At 45.5% G+C, this 22,028-nt stretch overlaps 1 protein-coding gene across 28 annotated transcripts in view; it reads right to left on the bottom strand.

The window, feature by feature from the left end:
• Positions 1–22,028, bottom strand: part of Kalrn (kalirin RhoGEF kinase) — a 605,871-nt gene that overhangs the window by 344,113 nt on the left and 239,730 nt on the right. For all 28 annotated transcript variants that reach the window (XM_075965457.1, XM_075965466.1, XM_075965494.1 and 25 more), the window contains exons 7-8: positions 6,160–6,351; positions 2,742–2,873 (exon numbers count right to left, since the gene is read on the bottom strand). In XM_075965457.1, the coding sequence (XP_075821572.1) occupies positions 2,742–2,873; positions 6,160–6,351 (324 nt within the window). The remainder of the gene's footprint in view (positions 1–2,741; positions 2,874–6,159; positions 6,352–22,028) is intronic.

Here is a 22,028-nt window from a genome sequence, read left to right as displayed (position 1 = left end):
GTCCTTGTCTGTAAACGGGAATGGCGGTGGGTATTAAATGAGCTAGCACACGCAGAGTGCACAGGGCCCAGAACACAGCACCATTATCATCTTATCTTCATCTCTTCCACCTCTCTTGCTACCTTCCTCTTGTATTTCTTTTCCTTTATTTCTTTGATCTTTATTGGTTCTTTCACCCTTTCTTCTCCCCCTTCTTGAAGTGCATCTTTCTAGAAGGTGCAGAGTAGGGTAGGGACCTTCAGACTGTGGACACCCCACTCAAGTTCCTGGACTCCCCGGCTTTACCCTTAGTGCTGGTGGCAGTGGGTACTGTATCCCTGTCATTTCTGTCCCTGGTACCCTGCCACAATCAGAGGCACTGCTCATTCTGGGGAGTGGCCTTGTAGGATCAATACCCATGGCCCCACTGTGCCTGGCAGAATTCCCATTGAATGTGTGCCCATCCCTCTTGAAACAGTGGATACTGGAAAAACTGACAGAAAATTTACAACTTCAAAGTTATTTAATTAGAATCAAAGTTGAAGCAGGCGTGGTGCTGAAATGGCCTTCTTTTCCTACTGGGAAGGCAGAAAGAGGTGTGCTTCCCTATCATCTACATGATGAGCCAGGAGCTCTTCCCAGCCTTGCACCCCCCCATAGTTCGCCTCAGTCTCAGGTGGACTCCAGAGCACAGAAGCAGCTACGTTCTTCTTATAAGGCTCAAAAAAATTTGTTGGGGCTAAAAGAAGTGATGTAGTAGAGTTAGGTTAAGGCAAAAGAGGAAAGTACCACATCCCCCAACACACCCATCCATGCCCGCCAGTCCCACCTCCTCAGTTAATGGCTAAGGGGTTGGCAGTTTATAGATAACACTCTGGAGATACCCTCCAGAGATGTGAACAGATAGCGTCCGGGCTAAAGCCAGGGCAGTTCTCCATGGGGAACTCTGAACAAACACTGTATCTTAATACTCTACCAAGGGCTGGGTGGTGAAGACAGTGGGCCATGTCCCAGACATTCGAGTCAACATAACATCCATATCTGGTGTGGGAGAATTGTCTGTATTCTGTCAATCATGTTTTAAATAAACGCTGATTGGCCAGTAGCCAGGCAGGGAATATAGGCAAGTATACAACCAGACAGGAAGTAGAGGCGGGGCAAAGAGAACAGGAGTATTCTGGGAAGAAGGAAGCTCTTTCCCCAGTCCTTCCCAGACCACAGAAGAAGCAAGATGTGATCTACCCTGCCGAAAAAAGGCACCGAGCCATGTGGCTAACAATAGATAAGAATAATGGGTTAATATAAGATATAAGAGTTAATACAAAGCCTAAGCTAATGGGCCAATCAGTATATCATTAATATAGACTTCTGTGTAATTTCTTTGGGGCTTACCGGCTGTGGGAACTGGGCAGGACAGAAACCCCAACAAGCAGCCCCTCCTGTTACACATCTCCATGCCTCGGTCTCCACCACTGCAGAGGCTTGGAGGAGCTCCAGCTCGAGATGAAGAGGGGCAACGGTTTGTCCATCTGTGAATGTCCCCTCATGGATATGAATGAGTGGTTACAGGCAGCAGCCTCATCTGCTCTCTACTTTGGTAAGAGCATGTTTCAGAACTGGGGAGATTTGATTGAGCTCAAAAGCACCCTGTGTGCTTCCTCTCCTGACCAAACTCTTCCCCGTCTGCCGTCCAGGTACATGACACACATCATCCTTACATTGCTTGACGCGACTCAGGAGGTTCGCTTCACAGAGGAACCCAAAGCCCAGCATGCGGAAGCTATTTGACTGGGGTCACACAACTAACAAGCTGGGGAGTCCAAGACTCAAAGTGTCTTCACTCTGGCAAAACCCTCCCTCTGACCATGAAAACCCACCTGGAGCAACAGTTATTAAAATGCAGGTGAGAATCCCCAGTTTCTGGCATTCTTCTTCAGTCTAGAGGAGAAGCCTGAAGACACAGCCTTCTCAGGGCAGTCAGATGCAGGCAGGGTGGGAAGCCATGGCCATGACCGCTTCTCCCCAACCTTGCCCCAGAGGAGACGGGTCAGCGGATCTGAGATCAACTGCTCTCTTTATCTGGCTTCCTAGCTGCCCATCTCTTTCACTCAACCTTTTCCTTGGAATCCAGGCTAGTTAGCAACATTCACACTTGTGTTTGCCTACACATATGTACATGTGGCCCCTTTGGGAGTATCCCACAAAATTCCTGTTTTCACCTTCCACCCTTCAGCATTTCCGGCCTTTGATTTTTTTCTTTTCAAGTGGAAGAGGCTTTCACTTTGCCCTTTGCATGAATGGCAGCTTCTTATTCCTGCACGCAATGGAATTTCCTTTGGCTCTTTCAGGAGAAAAAAGCATTTGCTCAGTGGGTTTGTTTGTTTGTTTGTTTACTGGGGTGTGAGCGCTGGTGTTACGCATTCTTTTATCAATAGGAAGGCAGATTCTGAAGAGTCAGCCTTGCTTCTTCATACCTTCCCTCCCACAGGAGAACATTCACCATCCACACAAGGTGAAGTGGTGTCTAGGTATATGTGCAGGGGGCAGAATGCACCAGAGCGGGCCTGGTAAAAGCGCAAACCATATCTGTCCCTGGCTAGAGACTCCAGAGCTCACAGGTCAAGGTTCCTAAGGATGCCTCTGGAAAGAGGAAAACTTTCTTTCCTTAAAGTCCAACCCAGGTTATTCAACATTACAAACACTAGCACTCTAGCCCCGTCAGCCAACACACACAGATCCACAATTGTCCTTCAGGTTCTTACCTCCGTGTAGGCCTGGGTCACCTGCTCATACAAGGACTGGTGATGGTGGATGGCCAGCTCCAGGTCCTGCATCTCGGAGGGAAGGCCACCTTCGCTGCACATCTTGCACCAGGCATCCACTCCTGACAGAAACTGGAAAGAGATGGCAGGTGAGCGAGTCTGGGGCACAGAGTGGAGAAGGAGTAAGTTAAACAGCAGAGAGGGCCAGACACCTTGGGAGCAATGAGGAGAAATTGTGGTACTTCAGAAATACCTTCAGAAGGCTGAACTAACCCCTGCTACAAAGTTCAGCCAAGGAGACATTTGGAAAGTATAGTTTTTACAAGAACTGGGCAGGGCCAGGCATCTGGATGTTCAATAGGGTGTGCCCATGCAACATCTGCAAAGCACAGGCACCTATACAGCCCACTAGAGCCCATAGATAATGGGCACTCTTTGTCCATTTGGGCATGTGACGGGTTGAATGAAATACAATGAGAGTTTGCTAGCTGTGCTTTCTGTGCACAGGGAATTATGGGGAGAGGCAATGAACACCTCAAGAGTATCCTTGGCACCTCCTATAGGGTATGCAGAGTAAGGCTCAACAGGACTTTCATTTGACCTGTGCTCTTGAGGGCTTAACACAGAGGGACATAGCAGGGCAGACTGCACAGTTCCTATAGAGGCAGTGGGTCTTGGGATGTGGTACACAGACAGACCTTAGCAGACAACAGATTATTTCAAAATTAAAATTAACAACTGTAGAAAACTGTGGGTCTCCGTGTACAAATGGTGAGCTATCTAAAACCACTCAGGTTTATTGGGTAGAAAAAATTCACCTTTAAAAGTCAAATAATTCTTCACCCAACAGTCTGGAATGGTACTGTCTGTGATTCCCTTGCCTGGGTGCATAGTTCCATTTAAATTAATTGCCTAAATACCTTATTATCTCATTGCCTAGAACAGCCCATAGAGGACAATAAAGAGCCGCCTAATTAAACACATAAAAAATAGTCTTGAGTCCGTCCTTCCTTCCCTTCCCTTCCCTTTCCTTCCTTCCTTCCTTCCTTCCTTCCTTCCTTCCTTCCTTCCTTCCTTCCTTCCTTCCTTCCTTCCTTCCTTCCTTCCTCCCCAACCAAAGAGAAACATGGTTTTGTGACTCTCCCCAAAGGACTGGAAACACTTGAGGAAACTGTGCTAAAACAGACACAAATAAACTTGCTTTTGAGGCAAACCAATCCAAGGCAGAACATCCCAAACCAGCAGTTCCTCTCAGTTCTGGCCCCGTGTTTTCTTCTGCAAATATGTGACCACTCATGCTGGCATCTGTCAGTTTTTAGCCCCTGGCCTGTTGGCTGCTCCACTTGGTTTTATATTCTGTGTCTTTAGGCATCTCTTGGCAGCTATAGAAGAACTGCCAGGTACTACTCAGTGTCACATGGGACATCCTGGGAAGCTTCCTGCTGGGTTATTGTTCTACCCCTCAGTACTTCACAGAGGAACCTGGGAGCAACTTGACATTCTGGGGTCCCCCGAGGAGAGAGGGATTTCCCTGTTTCAATCATAGGAGTCCTATAGCAGGCCCTATACGGCTAAAGCAAGGAAGCCAGAGACAGAGGGAGAGACCAAGTCTTCATTGCTAACTAGATAAACCCAGAACAAAGGGAGCAAACAATAGAGCTGAAGACAGAACAGGCTGGACACCAATGTCCTTAGGATCCTAAGAAGGCACCAGCCACTACTTAGTTCCAAGAAAAGATATGCCTAGGTCCCTCTCAAAGTGTAGGCCCATGGTTTTGATTCATAGCAAGTATTTATCTCAGAGTGGGGGACAGCTACGGATGGAACTAAACACAGGTGAAAAAAATAAAAGGATGCTGGGTCCGTGTGTTCAGCAAATACACATGGTAATAACAGCGGCCGGTTGTAACATATTAGGTGGCTTACTGGGCCCATCCATCACAGCCTGTCTCCTCCCAGCAGCCCTTGAGACAGACAATAGGCTCACACCAGAGAAGAGGACATGGCGTTGACATGTCCAAAACTTAGGAAGTAGGGGACAGGGGACAGAACCCTCATGTCTGGCCTCAAAGTCAAGGATCCTTCAATGGTTCCATGTTGTTGCCGTCCCTGTTAGACTGGTTAGGAGGAGGAACTTAAGATACCATTATGTGTCTGAAACTCCTTTACAGGTTGGGCTACCTAACCAGAATGCCACGGAAAGGAACTTAGAAGATTACAGGTATTTAATGTTAGTCACTTCTGGCTTCAAACCTCAGCAGCCCAGACTGTAGGATTTTAGCAGTGGATTTGAGAAAATGTTTAACAATTAGTACTTACATGGATGTGTGTGTGTGTGTGTGTGTGTGTGTGTATTGATACGAGTACATTACAAGTTTTATTAATATAAAGAATATGTAATCTACACTTTACAGAGACTAGCACACACAATGCCTCATATTGTAGTTTCTTGCGGCCTCCCATTCTCACAGGTGCTTTGGATAAACGCTTGTGTCCACAGCCAACCTACAGTTGGTAGTAAGTGACAAGCTTCAATCGCTCCCACACAACGCTGCGATGTCTTTGCTTACGTTAAGGAGTAACCCACAGCTTGCCCCTCGGTGACTTGAGTGTGCATACTGAGAGGTATTCCTGGACTTTATGTGCTGTTCACACTGTAACTGCAAAATCTCACCCTCCCCTTTTCTCAGCACTCCAGAGAAGATCATCTAGCCCTGCACTGCAGCGTTTGATGGCTTCCATGATGTAAGACTCTCCCATTTCTAACACTTTAGCCTACCAGTGTGACATTACTGAACGTGAAGTGGGAAGGGGGGCCTACTAGTAGCACACAACTCTATGGCATTTCAGTCACAGAGAACATAAAAATAACCCCAAAACCATAGATTATACTGAGATGTAGTACCCAGGAAGTGGTGAGCTTTAAGGATGCTTTTAACATATGGCAATGTTACTGACAACTGGTTCTCCAGGATCTGACGCACCACAGGCTCTAAGGCAGGTCATGTGCCCTGAAATTCAGTGTTCCTCTTTGTAAAATGGGCGCACACAGCTACTGCATGTAGCAACAGTAACCGCTATTTCCACCCATTGCATCATTACTAACTTATTATTACCCACAGCAAATGCCTAACAAATGCTTCATGTAAAATTAGACTCCTCTGCTTGGCCCTCAAGCTGGCACTCTTCTTCCATTCCTCTGTCTCCATTCAGAGTACATTAGTCAGATAATCAAGACACACGTACACACACGCACACACGCCATACATAGATATGGAAAACAAGGCTTATTACCGAAGCTATTCAGCAGGACTTTAAGGTTGTCTGTGGAGAGCGTGCACGCATGTTCCTGTGCTGCCGTGCCCTGCTCTTGCACACTTCCCACGACTACCGTCTACGACAGGTCTCTGGGTCTTACCTGCTCTGCCTTCTGGTGGAACACGGCAGACATGGCCAGGATGGTGCTACGTTCATCCAGCGCGGCAGCAAAACTCTTCCACTCCTGGTCTAGCTGCGTGGAGATCTGCTTGATTTGCTGGGAGGCATAATGGCCTGCCTCTGAGAGGCGGGAAGCGACAGACATGATGCGGTTGATGTTGACGTAGGCATTCTAGGAGGCAAGGCAGAGTAAACACTTAGTGGTGGGGGGCAGATTGAAAAGGTAGCCATCACTGGGGATGGCTGGGAGAGGGGTACCTGGAGAAGGGGACAACCCAAAACCAAAAGCCTGAGAGACTGGAATAGGTTTGGTTTCCATATCTATAATAGACCCCAAGAAAGTCCCTGTGTAAAGCTGAGACATTTCACCTGAGAACCAGCATGGACTGTATGCCAAAGACTAACACACATCAGCACAATCACCTTATCCAACTCCTATGGAATCCTCAAAGCCAAGGAAGCTACTTTCCACACAGCACTCTTTGGAAGTAGTGGATCATGGGATGAGATGAAGGAAGCAAAGTATCTGTCTTATTCTAGAGAGGGCTGTACACAAGGCGTAACTGTGCCCTACAATATGGCAGAGATGGTAAAGATGTGGTAATGAAACAGCTTCCTGTCACCAGCCAAAGGTGTCCTTCCTTCCTACCTCCCTCTCTTCTCATGCCTGCCAAAAGACCTCAGGTAGGTAGGAGCCACTAGCCAGGGTGTTCATAAACTCAGAATTTAGAGGCCGCAATATTTTCTTCCATTCGAAAATAAGATCTGTGGGCCCCCTTCTTCTCCCTGTGTGACTTGATGTCGAACGGCACCAGGGGGTGTCCCTAATGCATCTGCAGGAACTTCCTCGACCTGCTGTCTCCTTTCACGCTGGGTTTTATTTACATCCATTCCCATTTTTGCCTGCCTATTAAAAACTTGAGAACATGTATGTTGTTTCCTACTAGGCCAGCAAAAAGCTCTCCGGGAAGGAATGAGACAAAAGGAAAACCCCCACCAACACAGTGCCGTGGCGATCCTGGTTATTTTGAACGGTTCCCTCCTATTAATTGTCTATCAAAGTAGCCATGTAATGTGGCATCCTCGGGGAACTCTTCTGCACACATGATGCCCGGAGGACCAGGAGCCAGGTTTTCACACTCCCACTTTTTGCTACAAATCTTCTCAGATGATGATAAATGTTCCTCAGTGGCAGCATTTACTCTGGGCTCTGTGAGCTCCATTGTAGTTCATTAACACCGGGGAGGCTTAATGAAGGTTCCTTTATTTTCCTTTCCCACAGTCCCCATTCATTTCAGCTGTCCCCCACGTCCACATGCTCCATCCCAAAGCTGGCCCAGGCTGATAAGGTCTCTTAGTCTAGAAGGTCTCCGTGGATGTTTAAAGGTTAAGCCAAGCACGCAAGCACAAATCCATTCTGATATCTAATGGCCTTTGAGCTCCATCTCTGTTTTTAGCATGGCATGAGCCCTTCTGTGCATTCCCTTAAGAGAGCTAGAATATCTCCGGCTGTTGTCACGTGAAACAACTGTCCTTTACAGAATTACGGATCATTATCAGCACCGTTTGCTGACTTAGAACACTGAAAAATTAGACTATTTATAGAACTGTCAGGGGAAAAAAAAACCAACCTTGCGCTTTGAAATCGAAGAGGGAAAGTGAAAGAAAAAGGAAGTGCTGGCTTTAATAGTTCTGCCTTCTACGGGACAGCACTGAAGTCCTCCCATATTTCCTGCTTCTGTCATTGTTTTTGTCTGGGTTCTTCATGAAATAGACCTTGGTGAAGAGATGTCAGGAAAATCCTCAGTTTAGACACTCTCCCCGGAAGCACAGCAAGGGGAAGGAAGAGCTGGGATGGATAGGGTTTATTTATCAATGGGTTAGAGTAGCTGGGTTCATTCTTTCTGGAGGCCTTTGAAGAAACTATAAAATGTACCTCCTCGTGGCCTGGCTGACAGGTATGGAAGTTGAGCTATTGGCACGTTAAGCTTCACTGTGCAGTGGTTAAGCCCCTTCTAGAGTAACTCTGGCATGTGTAGCCTGACCTCCCATAGGCCAACCATGCCCAGAGGCCAGAGAGCCACCATCTCAGAGAAACACAGGAAGCTAGGGGCAATCATCAGCAGATGGCCCCCAGGGTAGCTATGGGCAGGGGGATAAAACACTGAAAAGGCCTCACAAGGCTGTCCTCTCAACTAGGTTCACACCCGGGAAGGCTCTTCTTCTCCCATTTATACACAACTCTCTACAGTTTTCAGGTTTCCTGTCCTGGAGGGGAGCCCGGTGTTCAGCTTTGGTCACACAGGACACAAGAAAAGCAGAAAACACTCATTACCTCTGTCACTGCGCTGTTTCCCTTCTGCCCCTACCCAGGGAACACAGAACTTTCTAGTTATTACAGATGTCCCACTGTGGCCAACTCAGGAGCCTGTTAGCAGCTTGTCACTCGTTCAAATATTTATAGAGAGTGGGGCAGGCGCTGTGTTAGGGGCTGCGAGAGATCAAGGAGTGGGACGGGATTACTGCGCACCCCAGGGTTCACCATGTAAGACAAACCCTCAAATAACTATGATTTAAAGTAATATTAAATAAGTTCTTCCACAGAGATAGAAGCTAGATAGATAGAATGCAAGAAGAGAAGGGTTTAAGCCACCAACAGAGGTGGTGGGAAGGGGCTCCCCATGTCTGAGGGCATGGGGATGTTGGCAGTTCTCCAAGATCCTCTCTACCCCAAGCCTGAGAGCACAGAGGAACACTAAAATCAAAAAAAAAAAAAAAAGACCAGAGCTAGCATATTCTAGAGACCACCACAGAAAATGTTTTTATGTTTCCTCATCAGTAGGCAGGGAGCTGTCGTGCTAAAACTAACAAGCAGTTACAGGTCACAGAAAATGCCAAGGCAACACCCTGCACAGCAGCGGTAAGAGACAGCTGGCTCATGTGTTTGCTCGTGTTCTCCCTACAGTTCCTGTGCAGGACACCGAGACACCCAGGCAGTTACACACCAAGTTCATCATGCTACTTATAACCTAGAACCAGAGGGAAACGGGCAGTCAGGTTCTAAAATGGCCCCGAGTAAAAGGACAGTTGCGAACAAAACGTGAAAGGCAGGGTGGCAGGGAGAGTCCACCGCCTTAAGAAAGAAAGAGGAAAGTTAAGGAGCCTAAGTGAGCGAACCATAGGGAGCTGGGTGAGCAGAAACAAACGGCTCCGCTGGGCCTGTGGCCGGTCCGCTGAGCGGCTCTTTTGTGTGATGGTTCTGTCTCTTTTAGAGAACACCGAGAGTCTTGTTTGTTTTTGAGACACTGCCAGCAAGAAAGGAGATCACGGTTCTTTAAGCCTTTTCATCTGTATAGCTGCTTCTGTCGCTCTCCCCCTCTCCCTGGCTCTCCCATATTTTTTCCTTGACATCCTCAAATGCACAGCTGTCTATCAGTCAGGGCATCATTATCACTGGACCAGAAGGAAACATAGATGGATTCTGCTCCTGGCAATGACACTCACTTAAGATAGATAGCATGATGCCCCTGTGACTCAGTTTCCTCCCCTATAAAATAAGAGAGTAGGGATGGTTTGAATAGGTATGGCCCCCGTAGAATCATGTGTTTGAGTGCTTGGCCCAGAGGGAGTGGCACTACTAGGAGGTGTGGTCTTGTTGGAGGAAGTGTGTCACCGTGGTGGAGAGTTCTGAGGTCGCATATGTGCTCAAGCCACATCCAGTGACGCAGAGTCTTTCTGCCGCCTGTGGATCAAGATGCAGAACTCTCAGCTCCCTGTCCAGCAGCAACCATAACTGCCCGCACACTTCCCCGTATCCCATCATGACGATAATGGACTAAACCTTAAAACTGTAAGCCAGCTCCGATAAAACATTTGTAAGAGTTGCTGGGGTCATGGTGTCTCTTCACAGCAACAGAAACCCTAAGACAGGAGTTGAGCTAAGTGATCTCAGATCTTTCATTTCTGGGCCAGCAGAGCCCAGGAGGCAAAGACAGCACTGCCTACCCGAGAAGTACAAAGCTCAGTCTTACGGTCCATGGGCCACATCTTGGCTCTTCACTGCCTTGCAGCACGAACATCGAGTCTGGAGCTGTATCTCCTGAGTTCTTCATGTTCTACACAACCAATGGCCCACCCTCCTCACTCTCTCTTTCCTCTTCAGCCCCCCTCCCTCAGCAAAGCTTCTCAGACAAACCAGAAGATAATAACTTGACTTGAGGAGTATCTTTGTATACAAACTGACATCAAACTCATTTTGTAGCTGAAGCTGACTTTGAACTCCTGGCCCTTCTGCTTCTACCCACTGAGTGCTGGGATTACATTATGCTGAGCAGATGACTATCTTCTAACATCCTTCAGAATAGATTAAATTCTCCATATACACTCGGCACTACTATTAGCATCATCATCTTTTAAAGTGCAGTATACTACGAGCTATTACTTTGATCTCCTCTACAGAATGCAGTGTGGTTGCCTCATGGTCTGTTGTATCTATTATTATCCCTCATCATTTGGTTCCGAGCAGGAAAAGAAATGAAGACCAGCAAAATCCTGCTGATGTGCAAACCTGGTACCCTGCCTACTTTTGCTACCTATGAAGTTCCCCACTCGTTTGTTTCATTCCCAAAGGCATTAACCGGAGATTACATATGGATAGCTCCTCTCCTGTGGCCTTGCCATCTGCTGTGACCACTGAAATTAGAGCAGCCACTTTCCTAAGGACTACTTGGCAGAATCTTGAGCTTTCAGCCCTACCGAAAGGGCTCTCATTTCAAACATGGCTCTTGGCTTTCCCCAAGTGGCTATGAAAATTGCAAAGGTGCTTACTGACCAAGATTCTGATAGCTTTCCATTAAAAAGTACAAGGAAACATTTTCTGTGAAGCAGGTTTCTTTTGTGGCAGACTCTGAGGAGACAGCCGCTGTAGAAATAAGCTATGGCTTTAGGAACCTAAAGCTCTGGCACTGGGGCTGGTTTCTAGAGAAGATCATTGCCAGGTGTGTGCATTCTCTGACTCCCACTCACTTCTAAAGACTGAGACAAACTTCATCGTTCTTTGGTCACAGACACCCGACTCTGGCCAGACACTGTGTGTTACTGGAAGCAACACAAAACATCCAGTCAGTTGCCTGGTAACCACTAATGTGATGAATGGCATTGTCTTTTCCCTCATCCAGTTTCAGCAGACTAGCATTATCCCCCAACCTGTACAAACGAAATCAAAGTATTAATAAATGCACGATAATAAGTGTGTCGACTATTCCAACTAGAAGTACCAGAAACAGCCAAAGCCCCAGCCTGTTTTCACAGAGAGCACAGTGCAATGTCCCTTACTGTTCCTGGGAAGATGCACCTTCCTTAAGGCCTGTCACACGTGTGCCAGGCAGCCCGACTGCTGCCAGTCCCTGCCCCACTTACTACACCTTTTCTGGTAGGTACTCTGAGTTATACACAAGGTTTTCCTTGACCCAGAAAGGACTGAGAATTCAGACCTTGCTAGTAACACTGCCTGATATCATGTTCTTTCATTCCTTAAGGTGGAAAGATAGGTAGCCGAGTCTTAAACTAGACTTCTCGAGACACCCCCACTGCTTGGCATGTGCTTGCCACATCCAGAGAACCCATAGTTCCACTGTCTTGTCCTTACCCAGGACTGCTTCTCTCTGTCGGGATCCCAAGGTGGGGAAGGACCTCTCTCTCTGGCTGGGTGTGAGGCCCTTCAGTTTATGCTCTAGGGACAGAGTGACTTATTTCCGGAGACAGCAGAAAGTCATCAAAGATCTGTTTCATCTCCACGTCCCAGGCATGGATCTTAATTCCATACCCATTAATGGAGCCATGACATTTTCATGGTTACTATGGTTATGGAAGTAGTGACCAGGCTATCCAATCAACATGAAGGCAAAGTCTAAATACCACTCAAGGACTACTTTCCCTAAAAGGGGTTTCTTTTTTTTTTTTTTTTTTGGTTTTTCGAGACAGGGTTTCTCTGTGGTTTTGGAGCCTGTCCTGGAACTAGCTCTTGTAGACCAGGCTGGTCTCGAACTCACAGAGATCCGCCTGCCTCTGCCTCCCGAGTGCTGGGATTAAAGGCGTGCGCCACCACCGCCCGGCTTTCCCTAAAAGGGGCTCAATCCTTTTAACAAATACTAGAGCCTTTGACCCCAAACTCAAAGTTAAGGAGGGAACCCAGGCTAATAACTGGCCAAGGGCCAACAAGCTCAGAAAATCACTTAGTATTGCATCAACTGAGATAAACACTGTGCATGCCAGGGATACACATTTGAGTGCCAGTAAGCAAGCTCTGTACCAGCTATGCGTGGCAATGGGTAGTTCTCTAGAGTCTTTATTATCTCAGTGTTCCTAGACATATAAAAGCTGGCTTAAAATACATTCTAATTAGAGAACATATGGATAATTATCAGGCATATTTGTTTCCTTAAATATAAATAGAGGAGATTCTCTTTCTAACCAGTTCATAACCAAAACATCACCTCTCAGTGTGCTAAAGAGCTAGTGGGCTTTATGTTCACATCCTATTTTTATCCAGCTCATTATTTTTTAAATCAGTGTTGAGGAGCGAACCCATGGCTCCACATATACTAGGCAAGTGCCCGAGCAACTGAGTCACACTCCAGCCCTCATTCTCACTGAGGAGCAAAAATGGTTTGGAGTTTCCTACTTCTCCATTTTGAATTCTTTGAGTAGCTGTGAGATATTTTTATTGTTAACAGATTTAGTATTTTTAATTAAAAATTAAATTTACTAAGCTCATTTAACTATTTAAATTATTTAATAGATCTGGCCAGGCTGTATATAGTCAACATTAAACTGTCTCACGTTTTTCCATCTCTTCTGAGTTTAGTAAAGTGTTGTTATTTATTTATTTATTTTTTAGAAGAGTGGAGTGCGGATTTGGGAATAGTGAAACAGGCAGGTTTTCGTGACTACTGCTCTTACAAGGAGTATAAACTGTAAACTACTTTGTTTCAGAAGCCAAGCTCATGTAAAAATATCAATTTTATACTTAGAAAATAAAAACAGAACATAGATAAGTCTTGACTTCATTTAGTTGATTCTTAATGTTCGTTAAATCAGTTGAGTGGTGTCTTCAGTCACAAAAAGATAAAATGCGACCGAACCAGGGCTTTGGTTCCCCACTCTGCTGGACCCCTTTTCTCATTACAGGAAGTTATTTGTAGATTTTCCCACATAGGTTTTAGTGGTTCTGGGGAAAGAGTCCAGTAAGATAACAGACTGCACGAAGGCAATGGAGAGCGCTCCGCCTCACCTTTCCCTCCATCTTAATAAGACCATATGCATCATCTACATCTTTGTAATCCCAAGCCCACTTTGGCTCCTGGAGCTGCTAAAGCATCCGTTTATGATTAATTAGTTTAACATTACTGTGCAAACCTGCTGATCCCGCCTTGAAACATATGGATACCTGGCCGGTAACATCTGGAGTGAGAACTGACAGTGCTCAAAGCTGCGCCGTAGCAGCCATGGGAAGTCATGAGCAAAACCTCCAACCCCGCCCCACAAACCACAGGATGCCCTCTGGAGGGCAAATAGAGAAGCTGATGGATGACTCTCTGGTCTGGTTTGGCCAGACAGTAGGTCAAGCCAGGTGGAAGCCATCTGTCCCGGCTAGCTAGAGAGAGGAAGGGGTAGGAACGGACTGGCACTCAGCAGCGATAACATTGGCCCACAGATCCCTTTGCCCCTCTGGCCTGGCTTGTTGTAGGCGTGTTTCCTCCAGCAATTGCTTCACAAACCATTAAACAGCCATGAAAACAATCGCCTGGCCATATGTTAAAGGGCCACAGAAACCCACCGCAGGTTGAAGAAGAGAATCATCCTTCTCTTCTTTTCTTGGCACTGAGAGAAATCTCCATGGGGATGTGTGTGTGTGTGTGTGTGTGTGTGTGTGTGTGTGTGTGTGTGTGTAGATGATAGATAGATAGATAGATAGATAGATAGATAGATAGATAGATAGATAGATATAGATGATAATAGATAGACAGATAGATATACAGACAGACTGACAGACAGACAGACAGACAGACAGACAGACAGACAGACAGATAGATAGAAAGATAACCTTCTGCAAGATTATAAAGGTACGTACAGCTGGCATGAGATTCAGGGACCCCAGCAGAGAAAGTGATTAGGAATAACACAGTCCTTCTGCAGTGTGGTAATTCTAGGCTGTCTTTAATGTTGAGTTAAACATATTCATCAGTATCCATCTCTCCTTGGCCTTCTTATATGGGGTCTAGTTAGAGTATGGTCTGTGGCGCCAAGCGCAACAGTAGCGGAGAGCTGGTCAGCAGTGCCGAGTACCAGGTACACATGACCTTCTGCATCAGATCAGCACTTTAACAAGGCATGAGCTTGAATGTTTGAGAAGTCCCACAGCTGGGAACTCTGAGGAACTGTCCCAAACAAAAATTACTATTATTATTATTATTTTTTTTTTGGTTTTTTTCGAGACAGGGTTTCTCTGTGGTTTTTGGGTTCGAGACCAGCCTGGTTTACAAGAGCTAGTTCCAGGACAGGCTCCAAAAATTATTATTTTTAAAAGCATTTCTGATCCAACAACAAGAATAGGTGAACATTTGCCAAGTACAACACCACAAGTGTTGTGCCTAAAAACAAGGCCACATTCTATCCTAACAACATTCCCAGCAAAGGCACTGCCCTTATCCGCAGGTTACAGAGGAGATGGTGAGGAATTTGAATACCCTGCCTAAGACTACACGAGAAGAGAAATGCAGAGCTGCAGCTGGCACCCAGTGTCCTTGCTTATTCTTGCCGTGATATTTCACTTTGCCCTGAATGCCAACAAATCCCGATTGCTAAGTACGTTCACCACAGGAGACAAGACGCAGTGAAGCGACATTTCATCCACAGGTATCAAGAATCGTATCCCATGGAAACAGAACCTCTAGAGAGAGAATGAAATGTCCCTATCCTTGAAGCCATTCTGTTGTATCCTTGACTTGCTCTGGAAGTCCTAGATTAGTACCTTTCTAGAATGGGCAAGGAGACCTGATGGGTAGACTTCTTCCAGCCTCTCTCTTTGTGAAACAATACTATCTACCAATGAACCCAAGGCTACAGAGGAACAGGAATCTGTCTACATAGAACACAAGAAGTCCAGGATTTCAAGACTCCTTTAGTTGGTGTCTTGCTTTATTGTTCAAGTCTTAACTTTGTTATCTTATATATTTATTATCTGTCCATCCATCCATCCATCCATCCATCCATCCATCCATCCATCCATCCATCCATCCAGTTATCAAGGCATGAAACAAGCAGGAACAAAGATGCAAAAATTCTTCTGCCCATGGGTCTTGCACGTCATTAGGAACATTAGAGAGGAAGCCGATGAAGATTACTAAGCATACATTTCAGTGCCATGTAAAATACAGCTAGGGAAGGATAGAACATAAGGGTTGCGGGGGTGTTGCAAAAGATGAAGAATCAAAGCGTGCTTCTCAAGCAGCAATACCTGGGCCTGTCCTTGGGGGAAGTGGGAGAGGGAAGCATGTCGGGAAGGATAGACTCCCCATAGCAGGGGAGCAGCGAAGCAACAACCACCAGAATCAAGAAACAGCAGGAAATGCAGGTTAGCTAGGGCAGATGAGCAAGACATAGGGGTTACAAAAACTGATGTTGGTTTGGAGTAGGGTGGCAAGAGGTCAGGCTCTGGCAATGCTTTGAGATGAGAATCAAAAGAATTTTCTAAAGGAAATCTTTTTATTCTTCCCCATTTCTAGTCCTTCAGCTGAGGGAGGATTCCCCTCTGTATGCTGTGAATACCACTGGTTAAAAAAGAAGCTGTTTCGGGCCTGATAGGATAGAATAGAGCTAGGTGGGGAAAACTAAACTGAATGCTGGGAAAAAGGAGGCGGAGTCAGAGAGAAGCCATGTAGCCCTGCTGGGAAAAGATGCTGAAACTTCGCCTGTAGGCCATGACCTTGTAGCGATGCACAGATTAATGGAGATGGGTTAAATTAAGATATAAGAGTTAGCCAATAAGGAGCTAGAGCTAACGGGCCAAGTAGTGATTTAAATAATACAGTTTCTGTGTGTTTATTTCGGGTTTGAGCGCCGAGTGGCTGGAACAATCAAGCGGCCTTCCAACAACATTCAGCTGTGTCATCAACTATGACCTCTGCTTTTTACTGCTCCCTGCCCATCCATCCACCTGGCCCTGACTTCTGACACCTTGTAAATATCTGAGTTGCAAATGTTTCAGTCCTATGCCTTTGATCAGACTCTGCCTATTACTTGGGCTCCTGGTCAGTGTTGTCCATGGCCAAGGTCGCACATGAGCATGGCTACTGCCTTTTACCTCTGACACTTCCTACAGGTGTCCTGCTTTTCAAGTTAGGGCTTTGGCGGACCTGATCTTGCCTGACACACCAGGTTTCAGGGACCATTTTATGTCTTTCTTTCAATTCTTTGACTGTAAAGAAGAGGCATCGGTCAGTGTTGGAGGAATTTCACACAAATTAACCCCTTGGTATCTGTAGACCAGGACATAAGCAGACAGTCCTGTAGATCAGTGTGTGGAGATGTGTAGGTGAACTGAGGGAGGCTTGGGGGAAAATACAGAGGATAACCCACAAACAGCCCAGGGGAAAAACCGTGAGGAGAGAGAGTCCTCAGAGAACAACAAATGACAATGAGATAAGAGATGTCAGAGGTTTGAGCAGAGAAACAGTCGTAAGGTGGAGGAGACCAAGAGGAGGTAACAATCAAAAGAGAAGACTGAGCCAGGTCAGTGCCAAACACATATCAAAGGCCTAAGTTGGGAGACGCTTTTCAGAATCAACCTGGGCCAACGCTGAGCAGCAGGTGTGGAAGCCTGTGGAGTGCACTGGAGTGACGGTGAGATGCTCTTCCCAGGCCGAAGGACTCCGTGTTTCCCATAGAGACATGGCTGACTAGGGAACAGTGCACAGAGGCCAACAGGCATCAGAAGAATTGGTGGGGAGCAGGAAGGGGTGTGGACAGGCAGGTGTTCTCCTGAATGCTTTTCACACTGGGTGGTGGTGGTGGTGGTGGTGGTGGTGGTGGTGGTGGTGGTGGTGGTAGTAGGGGGCTCCACCCTCTAACAAACTCTGCAGGGTAATAATCAGCTGTAGAGCTTGACTCAGGTCTAATGCGAGCTGACTTAATTTCTTCACATTGGACGGGTGATTCTCCAACTGAGTCCTAATCTTGTATAGATTTTCTGGGACCCAGTATGTAGTTAAACCACAATCTAGAGTAGCAGGAAGCAAACGCAGCATGTTTTAGAAAAGTCCTCAGGTGACTGAAGGAACAGTAAGAGTAGAGGCCTGCTGCCTTCCATGTAGGCACATACTTCCCCATGGCTGAGTTCTGACCATGCTCTGTTCTGCTTTTCTCCCCAGTCTAGTTAAATGTTGACGGTGGAAGCAAACACAAATATCATAAATGGGTAGGAACTGAGTGTGCAGAAAAGGGAAATTCCACCTGCAAGGCTGTTTGTAGAGAAACAAACGCCGCATCCTGTTGAGCTTGACTGGTAAGAATAGGCTGGCTGGCATGCCCTTCGGTACTTGGCAATCTCAGGTCCTCTCACAGGCCTGCCTAAGGAACCCCAGGGTGACCCAAGGTCAGAAAACAGATGGTCCTTCCTCCTGTCAGCAAGGAACATGCAGTAGCCAGTCCACTTCCATCTTTAGGCTCAGGATCTCAACACAGAAGCTCAGGTCATATGAACTTTAAAGGCTACCAAGGCCGATAATCCCTGGAACCTGCTCATGTTGGGCCTACAACACATATTTAGCCACAAAGGAGGTGTGTTGGTGCAACTCGGTATTGTTACTCTAGGCAATGGCTGGATGTTTTTCCATCCTTGTATATTCAATCAGTGCATACCGTTGAAGCCCAAGTATATTTCCTGTAGAAAGCACATATTTAGATCTCAGCTTTCTAAAACCTGACAATCTGAACCTTTGCTTAATTGTTTCACCTCCAATGCCACTATCTTTGTGTGTATATATGTTGTCTGAGTATATGAACATATTCATGCTCATGTGCATGCCCATCCTAGTGTGTGTGCAGGTCAAAGGTCAACGTCTGGTGTCTTCCCCAATTGCTCTCCACTTTATTTTTTAGATAGAGTCTCCACTGAACCTAGAAATCAGCAATTTAGCTAGATGGGCCAGGCGGGGAGTTACTGGTACACAGTGAAATTCTCAGCCTTTTACATGGTGCTGAAGATCCAAACCCAGATCCCCATGCTTGCCCAGCAAGCATTACACGGAGTCATCTCGCCAGCTCCTACTGTCATTATTGACGCAGTTGAACTTACATTAGCCATTCCACCTTCTTTCCATAGGCCACACATTTCTTCTATATCCCTATTCCTCCTACACTCCTGTGCTAAGAGCGTATTTTCTAATGCAGCACTTTAATATCTTTACTGATTGATTTTTCACTATTTTTAACTTATCTTCTTAGCTACCTAAGAAACATCTTATCAGAATCAGCTTCTGATACATACTGTTTAATTCAGCGAATATAAAACTGTTCCTCCCGGAGAGGGCTTTATGTCCTTTCCCTATGTATTGTGGTATTGTTCTTGTATGTTACGTTCACAAATGCTTCAGACCTAACATCCGAGTGCCATAATTATTGCTTTTTATAATTGTGTGTGTGTTGGGGCTGAGATAGAAAAGGCGACCTAATGTATGTGATAGCTTTGTTTATTAGCATCCTTACGAATCATTTCTGCATGGTTTCATTTGCTCCTGGGGATTCCAGTTACTACCTGGAGATGTTTCTTTTGACAACAAAGATCTTCATCCACATGTTACCTTAGGAAAATTTCTTGCAAATGTATTACATTTCTATGTTATAGTCCAACAATACATACACATATTCTCCTATACAACAGCTTTTAAGTCAGTTAAGAGATGGCAGGGGAGGAAGTACGTAATACCTTGTCCTTCATAGATACAAAATTAATCTCTGCCAGTGCTGTCCATTATGGAAGACTCAAATTACTTTTTTTAATATATATATGTACACAATATTCTGTCTGTGTGTATGCCTGCAGGCCAGAAGAGGGCACCAGACCTCATTACAGATGGTTGTGAGCCACCATGTGGTTGCTGGGAATTGAACTCAGGACCTTTGGAAGAGCAGGCAGTGCTCTTAACCGCTGAGCCATCTCTCCAGCCATCAAATTACTTTTTGGGAGCACTTGTTTCCAGCATAAGGAATTTCCTTTGTGATTCTTTTTTTCCCCAGTTTTCTCTGCCAAACTATCAGGTCTACATCTCCAATCCCTGCCTTTTACCAGATCCTCCCAAGGGAACCTTTAAGAGCTCTATTGCCTTAAATGTCTGTAAACTCTATTGAGGATAAAGTCAGTTCCTTTGGGGGAAGATTTGGGACTTGATTTTGAATATCACGTTTCTACCCTCAAGTCAAACCTCTAAGCCATCTATGGCTCTAAGGTTGGGGTTGTAGGCAATGCGGTGTTTTCCTTGGTGGTACCTCGACTTTAGGAGCTAACTTTTCTGGGTAATAGGTGAGTAACCTCTAGTCTCCATGGCTTGTCTCTCCCAGCAAGGAGATACCCTAATATTCTCCTAGCATGGCCCCATGGTACAGCTGCCGTTCCCTGAGTGATGTCTTTGTAGGGGACTAGATCTACACCTCTAGTTTACACTCACCCATGACCAAACCTTGGCACAGGTGGCTGGGGCAGGATTAGAGATGTCCCACCTGGGAAGACAGTCCTTTAGCCAGGAGCTGGAGGAAAGAGGACCTGCAATCATAATTATGGTATGCAGTGATTTCATCCTACAGTAGTGCAAGGGCAGAGGAGAGAGGGGACCTTGACTCAAACACCATGGATACTGTTCTTAATGAGTTTTTATGTGTTCTTTTTTAAAATACATGTTTCTTTATTTTCTGTATGAATTTGGGATTCTTTCCAGAGACTTTAACCAATCATTAAAAATAATTTTCTCTAGTTTTAATACAGAGAAGGTCTATAAAGGTTCTTGGGCTATCTCACTGGAAGTCTTTTGGGTCTTGAGATGTTTTGTTTTAGGGAGTAACTATTTTATACACATAAGTGTTACAGAACAAGAGTCTTTAGCTGTAATGTGAACATAACTAATTTGGAGAACTTGTCAAAAACACATGTTCCCAAGGCTTTGCTCCCAGAGATTATGATTTTCTAAGACAGGAGGAAGATGAAGGGGAACAGGAGGAAGACGGGGGTGGAGAAGAAAAGAAGACGAGAAATACTTATTTTACTCAGCTTTCTACATGATTCTAATTTTTAAATATGCATACAACATTTACCCCTTCCTCCTCTTCATCCTACTCTTCCTTTTCCTCCCTCTCTAAGATTATAAAAGATGCTTTGCTATTCACACTTACATTAGTGTGTAAATATGTGTTCATATATGTACGGCATGTGTAGGCATGTGTGTGTGTTTCCATCCAAATCTAGAAATTCTGCTACTCTAGGAAGTGCAGGAGGATTCTCATTTGAGGCTTCCATGAATCAGCAGTGACAGGTCACCCCATAGCAATGTGTCTGAGTGGAGAGTCACCAGCCTAGATTCTTCCCGTCTCTTGCAACAAATGTGGCTTTTCCTTGGGCTGTCATCTGCAACGTGCCCTCCAAACAGAGAGACCACTGCAAACTTCTTTGCGAGCGGCTTGATTTACATACAGTCAAATGCTATATTTACCTCTACTGTGTGAATTAATGGTATTGAAGCTGCTATGAAACACGTGCTGGGGGAGGGCTTCCTACTGCCCAGATGCACACTGTGAGCCACTACTAAGGATCCTCCTAGTCGGTATAACAACAGAAAATGAATACCATTCATATTTTACAACTCCAGACACAGGCTGTTAGCAACTCGCTTCTTCCCAAAGAACCAGCTAATTAAAAGTGTAAATAAGGCTGAGTTGGGTTTAGAGATGCTTCTGTCTCATGAAGAACTATCCATGGATGGCTACATGACTGTTCTATGTAGACTAGGCTCAGACTTACTTCCAGATGCCCTCACTGCCAGCAGAGAAGGTCAAGGAATGGAGAAGTTTACTGACAGAGGCAAAATTACCTGACTTTCTGAGACACTGTAGGAAACCAGAGGATATTTTCTTAAAGGGTTTAAGAGGGTGAGAATCATCATTATTGGTCAGAAACAACAACAACAAAAAACCCCCAAAACCCATACGATGAGAAAAATCTAAAGTAACCAGTTTTAGCCTTTTTACTTCCGGAATTGTTCACGTACAGACTCTCTTGGTGGGCTTTATTGGTACCAATTCATAAATAAAACCGAGGAAGTTTCTGATTTTCTACCCAGGACATATGCAGTTATTTCCAGATTATGGACTAAAATAAACTCACATCTCCATGTTGAAGTTCCAAGCCCTGGAATCTCAGAATGTGTTCACATTTGGGGAAGGTTGTTAAGGAAGTAATTAATTTAAAATGCAGCCATTAGTGTGGAACCCAATCCTGTGCCTTATAAAACAAGGAGACCAGGACATAGAGACACAAGGGGGAAATGTGTGTATCCACAAAGTGAAGGCTATTCAAGATCACACCAAGAAAGATACCTGTTTTGGCAGATACCAAGAGGGGCTCAGGTGAACCCAGTCTGCTGGCACTGGGCTCGTGTCCACACAGCCAAAACTGAAGATAAAACATTTCTGACATTTGTGTTTTGTTGTGATGGTGTTGCTGCGGGTAGAATCCTGGTCCTTGCACATGCTGGGCAAGTGCTCTACCACTGAGCTGCATCCCTAGCATTTTTTTTGTTGTTG

Source organism: Microtus pennsylvanicus, chromosome 1 (genome assembly GCF_037038515.1).
Source record: "Microtus pennsylvanicus isolate mMicPen1 chromosome 1, mMicPen1.hap1, whole genome shotgun sequence".
Lineage (NCBI taxonomy): Eukaryota > Metazoa > Chordata > Mammalia > Rodentia > Cricetidae > Microtus > Microtus pennsylvanicus.
Note: the sequence above shows the minus strand (reverse complement) of the source record. Positions and strands in the feature narration are given on the sequence as shown.